Consider the following 15,893-nt stretch of genomic DNA (forward strand, 5'->3'; position numbering starts at 1 on the left):
TCTGAGTCCTGATCTGAGTCCCGGCCTGACAGCAGCAGTATAGAAGCTAGTGTAGAAGTGAGTGAATAAATGTCATTTTCAATAATCATAACAGCACAACTAACTGAAAATGAAACTGAAAATCTTAAAAAAAAAAATCTTAAAAAAATAACAGTAAAAATAATAACAGTATTTACCCTAATAAAAACTGGGAGATTACTGAGCCACATACACTGATTTGAAGTTTTAAAATAACCCTCCCCAACGTCTTTGAATATATGTGTGACATTGCAGAAAATTATGTCAGTCTTTTCTTTGTGGGCAAAGCCCCCCATGGCCCCCTGCTCCTGTGCCTCCTCAGACTTGTGGCTTGAATAATGCCCCTGAACCCACATACTCATCGAAATGACACAAACCCCAGACTGACGCCAAAGTCTCCTTTTTAATCAGCAGTAGTTAAGCTGATGTTTATTAAATTTCTTTGAAAAGGCCTCCAACCTTCTACAACCTCCTAAATCGCCACCACCACCATATTCATCCAGCACAGAAAACATTGACTTTGTGCCTCATTGGCTGATGACTGAGCATGCTTTACCATGAAGTTGTTAACATCTGCTACATATGGGGGGGAAAGTTAGACCGTTCATCACTTTAAACAACTAAGGCATTACGAAAGAAACAACTAAATTTGGAGAACACTTTGCCCACAGACGTGGCTGTTATTGACTGCAAGGGCTACACAGCTTGATATCTGGTGTCCTGACACATGACAGTCAAAAGATAACTTGCTACTGACCTAGAAGGAGGCAGAGGTCCAACACAGTCAATGTTTATATGTCCAAATGTATATTGGCACATCCTTTGTTAGCCGAGGCAAAAACAGCACTGTACAACATGGTCATATGTCTTCCTGATCCCCAAATGCCCTGACTGGTCATGAGGGCGTATGGGGGTCAAAAGCAAATTATGAAATTTGGCTGGTATTTCAATTTGGAAAATTGAGTTTCCCACATCAAACTCACCACCAAACTCCCCACAAGGCACTCACTTCCTCACCAGCAGACCATTGTCAAGGAAATAGCCATGTGCTTTGCCACAGAGATCTCCAGCTGAGCAAGTTCACACGCTTTATTCCATCACACTCAGCCATCAGGTTCACCAGCGGCACAAGCCCCAGCACATGCTGCAAACACCTCTGGGAAGTCATGCTCACTCTCATCTGGTTTACTGTTAATCACAGGGACTGGATTAACAACTGGGGTGGAGGAACATCTGGCCGCATGTGCACCCCAGCCAGCCCATTCCAAGAATAATTTGGAAAAATATGCCACCTGCACAATGAAGCAGACATGTTGACAATCCCACACTATGAACTAGCACTGAACCACCAGTATCAGACTCCTTGCTAGGATAAATGAACCCAGTGTGACAAGACGTGCTAATCTGCTGATGCAGCTGCCTCAGCTGTTTTCACATGTTGCTCTTTTACAGCATATAAAGTACTGTATGTGACCTGCATTTTTAAACTATTCCAAAACAATAAGGTCATCAAAGCAGACAGCACAGAGATGTTTAAACGATATAGTAAAGCAAAGAGAGCTGCACGTTTTTTATGTGTGGGGCACACGCACTGAATGCCAGGTTGTTAGGCAACACAGCGGTTGTTGATGTATCTCTAGTTGTCACATTCTCACCTGTCCAAAAGTCAGTCTGTGAGCCTTGTGCCCCGCAAAGTCCTCAACAATCTGCTCTCTGTTCAACTTCTTTTCATATTATACCCAGTCCTCTAAGCCTCTCTGTCCACTCAGCCGCTCTTTTCCACTGCACTGAATGCGGCTTTTCAGTCATAACTGTGACAGAAATGGTCAGAAGCGGCAGAAGAGCCTCACACACTTAATTGAAGGAAGGACCTCAGCTGGAGGATCCAACATGACTATTTTAGCACTTATCATGCAGCCAAACCCAGCCTGCACCTGTTGGTCATGGAACATCTTGGGTGGGCTTGATTTGTGTCATTGGGTGCATGCCGGGTAGTACATTACATCAGTGATTGATTAAGGTAGGTGTGACCTTTTTTAACGATGCTGAGGTACAATAATGACCGACAGAACAACTACCATTATGTTCACAATAAATACTCGGACTGATTGGTCCTTCCACTCAGGCTGCCTTGGAAACCCCTGCAATCAACAGCACCTGGTCATTTTCAAAAACAAAGAGAAAAATCCATTCAATGTACACAATCAAAACACCTCCATTAGGGAACAAGTGAGGTCCAGTCATATACTGGGGACACCAGGCCCAGAGGTTTTCAATAAACCAGGGCTCCTCAACTGCACGTGTCCAAGGGCCAGAAAAGCAAATACAAAATAAAATCCATTAGGCCAAATTATCCAGTTATTGTTTAGTGTTTTCTCTTTCTTACATGCAAGCATGAATGACCTTCTGTTAATCTGCAGAGGAAAGGAATGATCTGGTCTTAGTGTAACTCTGGGCCCAAAAAAAACGCTGAGGTTGTGGGTCTCTTTATATCACATTATTATGATGACATCAGCATCATCAGAGAACAGTATGATGATCAATTGATCTCGCCTTTTAACATGATCAGTTGATCTTTGAAAATAAAACTTTTCTTTCAAACTGTAAAACAATTCTCTTTCAGACAGAGCTAAGAATGAATCACATCTATTCTGCTTAATCTTTTGTGGACCTGCAAAAGAGAGCTGCTAAATGCTGAAGTCATGTTTCACTGATGCTATTATTACCAGACAACTGAATCCAATTCAGGTCAGGCCAAGGGTGTAGGCTTGGTTTCAAACGTGTGTGTGTGTGTGTGTGTGTGTGTGTGTGTGTCTTTTAGTGTAGCAATATTATGGCATGTTATTTTTTCATTTAAATACATTATTATCACCTAGCCAGTAAAAAGTTAAGATTCGATTGGTTATCATGCTTCATTCAATGATGTAACAAAAAAAAATATATGATTGCTGCATGATAATGAACTAACCCAATAATCATCTAGAATTTGTTGTTATTTTGTATTAGATATAATTCAACTACTATTTCCAATGTCAGCAGTGAACCTTTAAACCTACTAAATAATGTTTTTTACTTATTTCACTTTACTGAGTAGTGTGAACAGAGAGTATGCTGCCTGAGAGGCAAGATTCAGGGCAATAAAAGTCAGAAAGTCACTCCCTATAGCTTGTAAAGCTGAAAAGCTGTGAACGGTAACAACGGAAGGAGACTCAGATGAGAATTTTTACACTTTGATCAACTCAGACCTTTGCGAATGAATGAAAAATGAAGTCCTCGGGTCAGTGATGGCTTGATGCACGATGCCACTCATACATCGGCGTGGGGGTCGCTGGTCAGTCCCCATCTGACACCGCCAGCATCTGAAACATTGAGAAATGTTTAGCCCGGTCAAAAAAATCAATTTGCTGAAGCGAACTGATTGTTTTAAAAAACCTCTGTTCATTTAGTTGTCATGGTTACCTGGAGTGGAGCGCAGCTCACCTCTGACCCTAATCTGGACCGTACGAGTCTGAGATGAGTATTACATCAGTGAATTTAGCTGCCAGTGTCAGCTTTATTCCTGGAGAGCCGCTCTGTGTACTTTGTCTGATATAACAGAGGTGTTTGACCTCTATACCCTTGGTATTACATCAGCTGCAAAAGCTAGAAAATGCCCTGAACACTCTGATGAGGTAAGTCATATAATATTAATCGCTTCTATCATTTGAATCAAGCCAGAGAATCCTGAAGATATTTCTCAGTTAGTGTCTGTGGGTTTTTGACTGGACAAAACTCCTTTTCTTTATCCACATTGTTTTGACTTTGTGTCCTCGTTCCGGTGAATGCTTGATTATAGTGAATTGTTTCTTTATTGTGAGGTAGATTTTTATGTGAAGCAGCTGCAATCAATATTTATAATAACAATTTATCAGATGACAACATGAACACAATGTAAACGGGGCTGCTCATAGCGATGACCCACGAGAGGAAATTTGTCTGATTCTGCAGGTTGTAGCTCGTCGTTTAGCTGTCCAGCCCTACCTCTCAACATCAGACAGCAGTCAGATTAGTGACTAGCTGGTGAACATAGCATTCAGCACACAGCCAGATATTTCCCTCAAGCTGGTAGAGACCAAAAACAAAGCTAAAGAAAGGGAAATATTGGACTTATATTTCTTAGGCGGCCACAAATCTGACTCCAAATGAACGACACTGTCATTGTGTATCTGCTGGAAGTGTAAATAAACAACTGTTTGCTAACAAGTTCACCATGATGATGGTCAGTGCTGTGTTCACAGCTTGTTTCTGCTGCGCCCACATAGCCAAGGAAATCAGTTATTACAGGTTTAAAAAAAATGCAAGAATGTTTTACCAAATGCAATAGCATATGAGAAATATTGTCTTATCCATCCAAACAAATGCTTGGTTGTGATTGGCCAGTGAGCCCAGTCCCAAAACAGCACGCTGTCATGTGCTGTTAAAAGGGAGAGACAGGGTTACAAGCCCCGGTCCAGGGCTGCTGATAATGTTAACTTGCCAAGCAGACTTGCACTTGTACCGTCGTAATTCAACGAGCTTAGCCCCTGATGCTACTTTATCCCCCTCCTTGAACCGCCACCTTATTGTGGTGGAGGGGTTTGAGTAGTCGAATGATCCTAGGAGCTATGTTGTCCGGGGCTTATTGCCCCTGGTAGGGTCTCCCAAGGCAAACAGGTCCTAGGTGACGGGTCAGACTAAGAGCGGTTCCATAGCCCTAATGATAAAGTATAACAGACCTAGGAAGACCACGTCGCCCGGATTGGCGCTACCGGGGCCCCACCCTGGAGCCAGCCCTGGGGTCGGGGCTCGCAGGCGAGCGCCTGGTGGCCGGGCCTTTGCCCACGGGGCCCGGCCGGGCACAGCCCGAAGGAGCGACGTGGGCCCGCCCTCCAGTAGGCCCATCACCCGCAGGAGGGATCAGAAGGGGCCGATGAGATGGGATTTGGGTGGCAGTCGTGGGCGGGGGCCCCGACGGCCCAATCCCTGGACTCAGAATCTGGCAATGGGGACATGGAATGTCACCTCGCTGGGGGGGAAGGAGCCCGAGCTAGTGCGGGAGGTTGAGCGGTACCGGCTAGAGATAGTCGGGCTCACCTCCACGCAGTCTGGGTTCTGGAACCCAACTCCTTGAGAGAGGCTGGACTCTCTTCTACTCTGGAGTTGCCCACGGTGAGAGGCGGCGGGCTGGTGTGGGCTTGCTCATAGCTCCCCACCTTAGCCGCCATGTGTTGGAGTTTTCCCCGGTGAACGAGAGGGTTGCTGCCCTACGCCTTCGGGTTGGGGACAGGTGCCTCACTGTTGTTTCGGCCTACGGGCCGAACAGCAGTGTAGAGTACCCACCCTTCTTGGAGTCCCTGGGAGGGGCGCTGGAAAGTGCTCCGACTGGGGACTCCATTGTTTTACTGGGGGACTTCAACGCTCACGTGGGCAGCGACAGTGTTACCTGGAGAGGCGTGATTGGGAGGAACGGCCTCCCCGATCTGAACCTGAGCGGTGTTCTGTTATTGGACTTCTGTGCTAGTCACAGTTTGTCCATAACGAACACCATGTTCAAGCATAAGGGTGTCCATCAGTGCACGTGGCACCAGGACACCCTAGGCCGGAGGTCGATGATCGACTTTGTAGTCGTGTCATCTGACCTTCAGCTGTATGTCTTGGACACTCGGGTGAAGAGAGGGGCTGAGCTGTCAACTGATCACCACCTGGTGGTGAGTTGGATCCGCTGGCGGAGGAGAAAGCTGGACAGACTTGGCAAGCCCAAACGGGTAGTGAGGGTCTGTTGGGAACGTCTGGCGGAACCCTCTGTCAGAGGGGTTTTCAACTCACACCTCCGGGAGAACTTTGACCAGATACCGAGGGAGGTTGGAGACATTGAGTCCGAATGGACCATGTTCTCCACCTCCATTGTTGACGCAGCTGTTCGGAGCTGTGGCCGTAAGGTCTCTGGTGCCTGTCGTGGCGGCAACCCCCGAACCCGGTGGTGGACACCAGAAGTAAGGGATGCAGTCAAGCTGAAGAAGGAGTCCTATCGAGCCTGGTTGGTTCGTGGGACTCCTGAGGCAGCTGACGGGTACCGGCAGGCCAAGCGTGCTGCAGCCCGGGCAGTTGTGGAAGCAAAAACTCGGGTATGGGAAAAGTGCGGGGAGGCCATGGAGGAGGATTATTGGTCGGCCTCAAGGATATTCTGGCAAACTGTTCGGCGCCTCAGAAGGGGGAAGCAGTACCCTGCCAATACTGTTTACAGTGGAGGCGGGGAGCTGTTGACTTCGACTGGGGATATTGTCGGGCGGTGGAAAGAGTACTTTGAGGATCTCCTCAATCCCATTGCCACGCCTTCCGTAGAGGGAGCAGGGGCTGGGGACCCAGAGGCTGGCTCATCCATTACTCAGGCTGAGGTTGCCGAGGTAGTTCAGAAGCTCCTCGGTGCCAAGGCACCGGGGGTGGATGAGATGCGCCCTGAGTACCTCAAGTCTCTGGATGTTGTGGGGCTGTCTTGGCTGACACGCCTCTGCAACATCGCGTGGCAGTTGGGGACAGTACCCTTGGACTGGCAGACCGAGGTGGTGGTCCTTCTATTTAAGAAGGGGGACCGGAGGGTGTGCTCCAACTATAGGGGGATCACACTTCTCAGCCTCCCTGGTAAAGTCTATTCCAGGGTGCTGGAGAGGAGAATTCGGCCGATAGTCGAACCTCGGATTCAGGAGGAACAATGCGGTTTTCGTCCTGGTCGTGGAACACTGGACCAGCTCTACACCCTCCGCAGGGAGCTTGAGGGTTCATGGGAGTTTGCCCAACCAGTCCACATGTGTTTTGTGGATTTGGAGAAGGCATTCGACCGTGTCCCTCGTGGCATTCTGTGGGAGGTGCTTCGGGAGTATGGAGTCCGGGGCCCTTTACTACGGGCCGTCCGGTCTCTGTATGACCGGAGCAGGAGCTTGGTTCGCATTGCCGGCAGTAAGTCAGACCTGTTTCCAGTGCAAGTTGGACTCCGGCAGGGCTGCCCTTTGTCACCGGTTCTGTTCATTATTTTTATGGACAGAATTTCTAGGCGCAGCCAAGGGCCGGAGGGAGTCTGGTTTGGGGACCACAGGATCTCATCTCTGCTTTTTGCGGATGATGTTGTCCTGTTGGCTTCTTCAAACCAGGACCTCCAGCATGTGTTGGGGCGGTTTGCAGCCGAGTGCGAAGCGGCTGGGATGAGAATCAGCACCTCCAAGTCCGAGGCCATGGTTCTCGACCGGAAAAGGGTGGTTTGCCCCCTCCGGGTTGGAGGAGAGCTCCTGCCTCAAGTGGAGGAGTTTAAGTATCTTGGGGTCTTGTTCACGAGTGAGGGAAGGATGGAACGTGAGATTGACAGGCGGATCGGTGCGGCGGCTGCAGTAATGCGGTCGTTGTACCGGTCCGTCGTGGTGAAGAAGGAGCTGAGCCGAAAGGCAAAGCTCTCGATTTACCGGTCAATCTACGTTCCCACCCTCACCTATGGTCATGAACTTTGGGTCATGACCGAAAGAACAAGATCTCGGATACAAGCGGCTGAAATGAGTTTCCTCCGCAGGGTGGCAGGGCGCTCCCTTAGAGATAGGGTGAGGAGCTCTGTCACTCGGGAGGAGCTCAGAGTAGAGCCGCTGCTCCTCCACGTTGAGAGGAGCCAGCTGAGGTGGCTCGGGCATCTTTACCGGATGCCTCCTGGACGCCTTCCTGGGAGGGTGTTCCGGGCATGTCCCACCGGGAAGAGGCCCCGGGGAAGACCCAGGACACGCTGGAGGGACTATGTCACTCGGCTGGCCTGGGAACGCCTCGGGGTCCTCCCGGAAGAGCTGGAGGACGTGTCTGGGGAGAGGGAAGTCTGGGCATCCCTGCTTAGACTGCTGCCCCCGCGACCCGGCCTCGGATAAGCGGAAGATAATGGATGGATGGATGGATGGCTACTTTATCTTATTTTGTCCAATATTTATTTCACAGCTAATAAGAAACAGACATTTTTTGCAATTACTGCATTAATATTCTGCAGACAATGTCTGTGAAAGTAGTTAAATCTCCTAAAGGGGCATTAGATGCTTTCTTTTTTCTTGCCACTTGGGTGCAATGGAACAAGCTGCAACCACACTGCTGGCATATTATCAGCTCATTAAGTATCTTTAATGAGCATCAGCTTCCTGATATTTACACTTCCAGCAGATATGGAGCATCTTGTACATTCATTTATATATACTTAGTATGTACTTTAGTCATATTTGTGACCACCTGATGAATATAAGTCTAATACAAACTCTTCTTCCAGTTTTGTGTTGGTCTACATGCTCCGTTAGCTGGTCACTAACTTCGTCTGTAACATTGTGTTTTTTTGGCGTTGTTGCTAACAAACATCCGCCTGCTGTGGTTGAAAAGGACACAGATGAGAGCCATGGCAGCGACTGAAAGTGGCTTTGTTTCATGAGATAAATGCAGTTGTGTAGAGCAGAGGGGAACTGTAGCGTTGTTGGAAATTCTCTGTGGGTTTATCGCCGCTAGCGACCCCTTTCATATTACACAGTCATTTGATCAGTTGTTTATATATAAATATTGATTAGTGCAGCTGAGCTTAGATAAAGTTTTTTGGGGTAAAAAAGCTGCTAGAAATGCACTTCACCTCTGGGGACCCTGATGTCTTCCCACTGGTCCCTAGGCGTGAGCACAGGACCCTCGTCCAGTTATTTCACATCGGTCTTTTGTATATGCAGCTAAAACACTGCAAACTGATAGAACAAAATCTGCTCTGTCAAGTTATTTTTATGTTGCTTGGAGCTATTTGTTGATGCCCTTAAAGGTCCTCTCTGAATACTTGACAAACACACAGAGAAAAAGATAGAGAGACCGAGGCAGGCGGGCCTTTATTAGCCCCTTCACCAGGGCTTTCATGTGACATTTATACGTCGTTCTCGCCCTTCATTACCAACCATCAGTAAAGGTCAGGCTCGTCGTGTGGGTCCTCTCAGGTGTTTGGGCCCCTCAGCCCGTTTAAACATCTGCTACCCAGGAGCACACAGGGATATTACTTCATTACTCATGTGTTTACCTGGTGAGAGGAATCAGATCTGACCGCACTCATTAGACAAAAGAGAAAATGGAGGAGCAGTGAGGGATTTCATGACATTTGCAGTAAGAGGCACACAAAAGTCTCTGCTGGCTTCATCTCAGAAGACTTCACTGTGAGGTGGAGAGGCTGTTGCTTGGAAAGCAGGGTGCTGGGGGTGGAGGTGGAGGAGGGGGGGAGTTGATGGAGGCCGAGCTTCCTCTCTGTCTCCCTGCATCCGAGTGCATTGAGAAATAATTGAGCGCAGTGAAAGCCCAGCATTCATTCAAGGACCTTGACTGGCGCTGCTGAAGCCTGGAGGCTCAGTGGTGATTCAGCAGCAGCGCGGAGCAGCGGACAGGACACAGAGGAGGAACAAAAACGCAGAAAGAAAGGAGCGAGAAGACGGAAAGAAGCGGAGGAGAAGAGCGTCAGCCGCGCGCTGGGCTGGAGCCGCTATTTCCTCACCACTGAACAGCAAAACAATGTAAAAGAGGGTTTAAAAAAGAAAAACAGTGAAAACTTCTCCTCCCTCAGCCAACAGCTCCAGCTCTCACTCAAAAGCCACCTGCGCGCCAGTTCGCCTGCCGGATTTCTCCTGCGCACCGGACCTGTCCAGGGGTGTAGCCGCGGCGCGACCCGTGCGTCTCTGCGCCGGTAGAGGCTGCAAGGGAGCGTGGTGGTGGGGGATCAGCCGGAGTGGCCGACCAGTCAGAAGGATGCTGGAGGGCAATGCCTGCAGAAAGAGAGGATGAGATTTGTCGAAAGGCGCTGGAACTGCTCTCCGACCTGTGCTCCAAGGGAGAGGTGCAGGACGACAACTGCCTGGATTTCATTTACTACTTCAGGGACTTGGCGAGACCGCGTTACACGGACTCAGGTCAGGCTTCACACTCTTCTTTCCGAGAGTTTAAAGTAGGCTGGAGTTTTATTATAGGCTGAAGAATGTGCAGCTGATCTGAAAGATGCGGTTTCATGGTAGAATTCAGAGTTCGATGCTTCAGGGGTTGATCAAGATTCATTTCTAATTATACAGGAGCGATCAGCAGACTTTAATCTCCAACAGACGCGTTTCATTTCCTACACAGCTTCTTTTAAACTTTCATGCTGGGTGAGAAATATGCTGAATTGAACACATTTATGCTCTTATTCTGCAAGCGATCCACTTGTTTTGAGACATAAATTCATGTGTGTGTGTGTGCATGAGAAGATCATTTTCATCTTCTCTCTGTCAGTCTGTAAATAAGGAAAAACCTGCTTTCCTGCACACACAAAGTGGAATAAACACGCATCACTCTGTGCGGCTCCGCTGTGTTCGCAGTAAATGCGAGAAGAGTGCATCTGTGAACTTGTTGCTTGCATCCATTAGCACCAGCAGAGTCTACAAAGCATTTCAGAACTATACAGTAGCCTATGTGCGTGTTTCTCCATCACAGCCTCCATCATCCCTGAGCAGACTGAACCCTGTGAGTGTTGCATGGGCTGCTTCTCTTTTCTCTGGCGGCAGGAGAGAGAGAGAGAGAGAGAGGGGGAAAAAAAAGCCCCACCCGATATTCCCCATAGCTCCCAGCACTTTGCAGACATGAATCCAGCTAAACAAAGCGGACCAGCGATCTAATCCAGTTATTTTAGACTCCCAGCCTGGAGTAGTTGGCTGGAACGTCTTCAATGTTGGCATTAGAAACAATATTCTGATCAGTCAGGAGCAGTTTGCTGAAAGAAAGCAGCACATTCTGGCACACTTTGAAACTTTAAAAAGGCAATTTATGTAAGGAACTTAATTCACACACACAATTTTATTTATTTCATTCCATTTTATTTATTTTTGGGACAGTATAGATATTTTGCTGCAAAAAAATCTCCAGGGAAGTTCAATGAATATAACAGGGATATCACTATTATTGTGACTATTACAGTTATTTACTTTAGGTAATATTCGACAAAACCATCATATCTACTATGATAAAATGTTCAGTGCAGTGTGTGTGCATGTGTGTGTGCATGTGTGTGTGTGTGGTTTGATATACACAGTATAATGTCCATATACATATAAGAGCATGTGGGCTATTCTATTACATGTCCCATACATACATGATGTACATGACATATACCGTCCAGTCCAGTTGTGGATGTACTTTCTCCTCTTCCTGCATGTTTGTGCATACGTGAGGGAGTGTTTACACGTATGTTGGTTTTTGTTTGTGGCGAGGCCGCTGCCTTTAAACATGTTACAATCCATCATTAAACATGTATGATGGAGGAGGAAGTTCAAGCTACCATAGTGGTTCCCCTGAGGACCTGTGACCCACTTCCTCTTGTATTAGACTGCTCTAAATGCACATACATAGGCGCACACACATGCCTGCACACACACACACACACACACACACACACACTTACACACACACAAACAACTATCACTCAGAGTTGAGAGGGGAGAGGCCTGGGCCCAGCCACTGCTCTCTGATTCTCAAAGTTTTAGCTTTAGTGTTTTGCAGCAGTCTTTTTTTTAACACTTTAATCGTTATAGCCTTATGCACATATACAAGTAGAACAAAAACAAACATCGAAACACACAGCTGCAAAGATGGTGTTACAGTTTACAATTTTTTTACAGCCGTGTTTGCAATAATAATACAATATTACAATAATTTACATGATTTTTAATAATATTATACAGTGGCAGTGTCTTTAGGTCTAAACCTAATCCATTTCCTTTTTCTGTGAAACAACTGTGATGTTTTACATCACAAATATTTCCTGTAGTACATTTAAACAGTGTCTGCGTCTGGGAGGGTCCATGTCAAGCCAGTGTCTTGTAATGGCATTCGAACCAGCTGAATTTTGGTTATTTACCTTTCTTCAGCACCACTTTAGTTAGATTGACAAGGTCTAAAAGGCAACACTTGTTGGAGACGATTTATCCTTGTACCTCATTCAGTGCTGAGTTCACTCAATCCCTGAATTGCTCTCTCCGGGCAGCTCCAGAGGATGATTTGCACTTGTATGGCCACATTGCCTCCAGCATGTCTGTTGCCTTAAAAGTTGTGTTGCTTTCCGTAGTATGTGTAACAAAGACACAAATGAAGTTTGTCAAATTAAATTGTCAATCTTCTTCTGAAAGTATGGTGCTCCCATTTTTTAAATATATTTAGTATTTTTAAATGTAGTAAGTTTTAGCTGTAAACTGTAATAAAAGTTTAGAAATCCTTGATGTTTTTTTAATATATGCATTGAACATGACTTCTGCCACTGGATGCTTTTCTTCTGGTGCCTCTTTTCACATTTGTGTTCAATGCACTGTCATACCTAAACGACTGAATGGGTCGACTGCCAGTGCCAGTCCCAACACAACATATATCACAGATGGAGAGTAGCAGCGAACTTCGTCCTCACATGGTTAACGTTGTGAAATGTTGCACTTTCCTTAGGTTTTAGTCACCAGAAGAACTTGTTTATGTTTAGAAGGATCATGCTTTGAGTTAAATTAAGTACATTACTCTTACATATGTTACGTAACTTAAGCATGTTATGGAAGTCAAAAAACTGCAAATGCATTACATTATGCTGTCTTTTTTTTTCATCGGCTTGTCACATGTTGAATCATATACCCCTGGTATAAATTTACAATCCAAAGCTATAGATTTCTCATTTTAAGTGGTCTGAGAAGAGCGAAGCAGGTTTTTAACGTGAACACTGGTTTTGCAACATCCGTCTTAGACACCCACTGTACAAAACAGTTCTTGATCATTGCAGGTACAAATCAGTAATAACTGCAATGACTGTGTTCTTTATTTAAAAGCAGGACTCAGACAGGGAGATCTTGCAATGGTTCAATCTAAGATAAGATAAGATAGATTTGAGAGGAAATTTAGGTGTTACAGTCAACAGCAATAGAAAATAAAACAAAATAAGAAGTTGACTATATATGTAAATTTTATACAAAAGACTGTAAAAAATATATTGCTATTGAAAAAATATTGAAAAATTGCACAAAGATTTGAAAAAATTGCAAATGGTTGGTATGGATAAGTTAAGTAGAGTGTTTGCTATATGTGTCACAGTAGAAATAAAAATATATATGCATAGGTGTAGTAAATAAAAGAGTGAGATAGAAGGATGTTAAACAACAGTAGTGCAAAAAACAGTATGTGTGTGCTACATTATGTGATGCTTGAGTTGTTGAATGTAGTTTTATTGAAGAGATTATGAGGATATGGAGAGGTATTCTACAGTTTTTGGTGAAGTGGGACAGATGGAGGCAGATGGGTCTATTGCTCTCAATGATGTATCCCAGGAAAGTCACTGAACTGGCATGAAACTCACATTTCTCTGCCTTCATGAAGAGCTTATTCTCCACCTGGTGGACAGGTGGTCAGACATGTTCTGAGAGAAATGGAGAATATCGTCAAGGTACATAAATTGGAGACAATTGAGGAAGTCTCTCAGCACATTATTTACCAAAGCTTAAAATCACAGAAGCGTTGAGACCAAAAGGCATTACTATATATTTGAAGGGTCCGAGGGGTGTGTTAAAAACAGTTTTCCCTCCCTGATCCTGACCAGATGCATTCCAGAGATCCAGTTTTGTGAAGACAGCGGCACCATAGAGGAGCTCAGAAGCAGAGTTCATTCATCGTTACAGTGATTTAATCCAAACCGCCGTAGCCGATGCAGGAACTGAGACAGATCTTTCTTAGACACAAAGAAACCAGCACCAACAGGAGAGGAAGGTGGTCGAATTAAGCCTGCAGCCAGAGACTTAAGCAGCTTCCCTGCTGCCACTGATGAGCCACGTCCTTTGGCCAGGACTACAAGCAAGACAGCGACCAAACTGACCACAGTCGAGATACTCATGAAGCATCATCCTGCAGAGCCACTCAACAGTAGGAAGACTTGCCCGACCCAACAGCATGAGCTACTTCTTCAGTGGAGGATGGGAATGGTCAAGCCTATCAAAAAGTACTTTGTACTTTGAATGCCCGATATGTTCCTGTTTTAGTACCTTTGTGGAAAATGTACTCCTTAGCACGGAATTGTACTCCTCCAGTACCTCCATTTTTGAATGTGCAGCCTGCTTCTCAGTGGACCTCCATGACGGCACCAGCTGTGGATGTTGGTGACGCAATCGCGAGGTCTATTTCTTGACCTCATTTGTCATCTTGCTCGAACTTAACCTTCCTACCTATGAGGCGAGCAGACCGTCAAGATATTTTCACGTTGTTATTCATAATGCATACTTCCATCAAATATCTATGTGTTCAAATGTGCACACCTGCCAATTTAGGTCAGTCACAGAAGTCAGTGAAAATCAGCTGCAAAACCTTTCTTGGCTAAGGCTCATGGAATGCAAAATTATGATAATGTCATGCAACAGCGTCTTCATTTGCCCCAGTGTTTCTCCAGGTGTTTCCCAGCTTTGCTCCCTCAGTGCTTTCATACAAGAACACAGTTTTACTTTGCACCATATACTGAAGTGCTATGTCAAACTGAAGCAGAGTATTTGTGTTTACATTTGCATTGATGCTAAAATGTTTGGTCACTCACCTGTGATGAAGGCATTTTACTCTACTGGCTACTCCAAGCTACTTTGGATTCTTTTTATTTGCTAGGATTGAACTATTTGTACATATTTGCACATTTGCATGCAAAGTCTTTCCTAAGTTCTTAGTAACTACAAGCCAGTGAGTCATTGACCATGTACCATCCAAAATTTGGCAATGTCTTAGCTGGTTAATACGTTTTAATGTGTGTGTGTCGTTGTATTATATGTGCTGCATGTTGCTGTATATGTGTAAATCGCTTGTTGGGAACACAAATTCCAAAATAACAATTTTAGGACCAAAATACACTAAAATGCTAATCCTTTGAGTGTCGGTATGTTGGCTTTAATTTACATACATGGCGAATTAAGCGCTAGTTTATAGTCATACGGAAAAATGGGATTCTGCTAACGTAACCAACGTTATGGTCATTTACCAAAATTTTATTGGAATCTTTGACAATGTGCCATAGTTGAAGTATATTGTATTTTTTGGGAAATATAGTTTTAAATATTTCCAGCTCACATTATTATTAAACAAGATTTTGTTCCAGGTCAATTGTGGAGACCATATTGCATTACCTCCACCAGGTCATACATGAATAAGCTAACATTAGTTTTATTGGTTAGCTAACAGTAATATTTAACCTGACAGTTACTGGGTGTACAGCTGATATCTGAATAAGAACTAGTTTTTGTGGTGCAGCCCAGTTTAACAATGTATTGTAACTCTGCTAAGTTGGAACAGCTGGTGCACCTGGCGCCTGCTCACGAAGTTATACCACAGTTACAAAAGAACACAACATTTCCACACTTCTGTCTAACCTTCACATGCTCAGACTCATAGCTGACAGCATTCAGGGACTTATTGTGACAACAATGTCTGCCTCTGAATAGAGGAAGATGCTTCCGTGTTGTTACACTCGAAGCGAACACAATAGTTGCGGGAACAATGACGCATGCATGGAAAGTTGAAACGCAGAAAGCACCTTCATTTCTTGGTCTCTAAGACAGAGGATTGATTAAATGATTGGGGAAATAGGTTAGGTTTCATTACACCCTTGATTGCATTTTCGAGGTATTGTTGCCAGGCAACATAACATTGGATATTTGGTTTAGATATCTTTGAGCCTCTGGTGATATTCTTGAATGAGCTCAATAAAGTTAATGGCTCTCATCTTTTCTTCTCTCCTCTTAATTTGAAATTCACCTATCCACAGCTTTCTCTTGAGTCCTCTACGTATAAGTACAACCCTCCAGGTT

At 45.2% G+C, this 15,893-nt stretch overlaps 1 protein-coding gene across 1 annotated transcript in view; it reads left to right on the top strand.

Annotated features, from left to right (window-relative positions):
- The first annotated feature begins 9,820 nt into the window (after positions 1-9,820).
- syt9b (synaptotagmin IXb) overlaps positions 9,821-15,893 on the top strand; it is a 41,770-nt gene continuing 35,697 nt past the window's right edge. Inside the window, exon 1 of the mRNA XM_041939244.1 lies at positions 9,821-9,968. Within this exon, the coding sequence (XP_041795178.1) occupies positions 9,821-9,968 (148 nt within the window). The remainder of the gene's footprint in view (positions 9,969-15,893) is intronic.

This window comes from Chelmon rostratus, chromosome 6 (assembly GCF_017976325.1).
Source record: "Chelmon rostratus isolate fCheRos1 chromosome 6, fCheRos1.pri, whole genome shotgun sequence".
NCBI classification, from domain to species: Eukaryota; Metazoa; Chordata; class Actinopteri; order Chaetodontiformes; family Chaetodontidae; genus Chelmon; species Chelmon rostratus.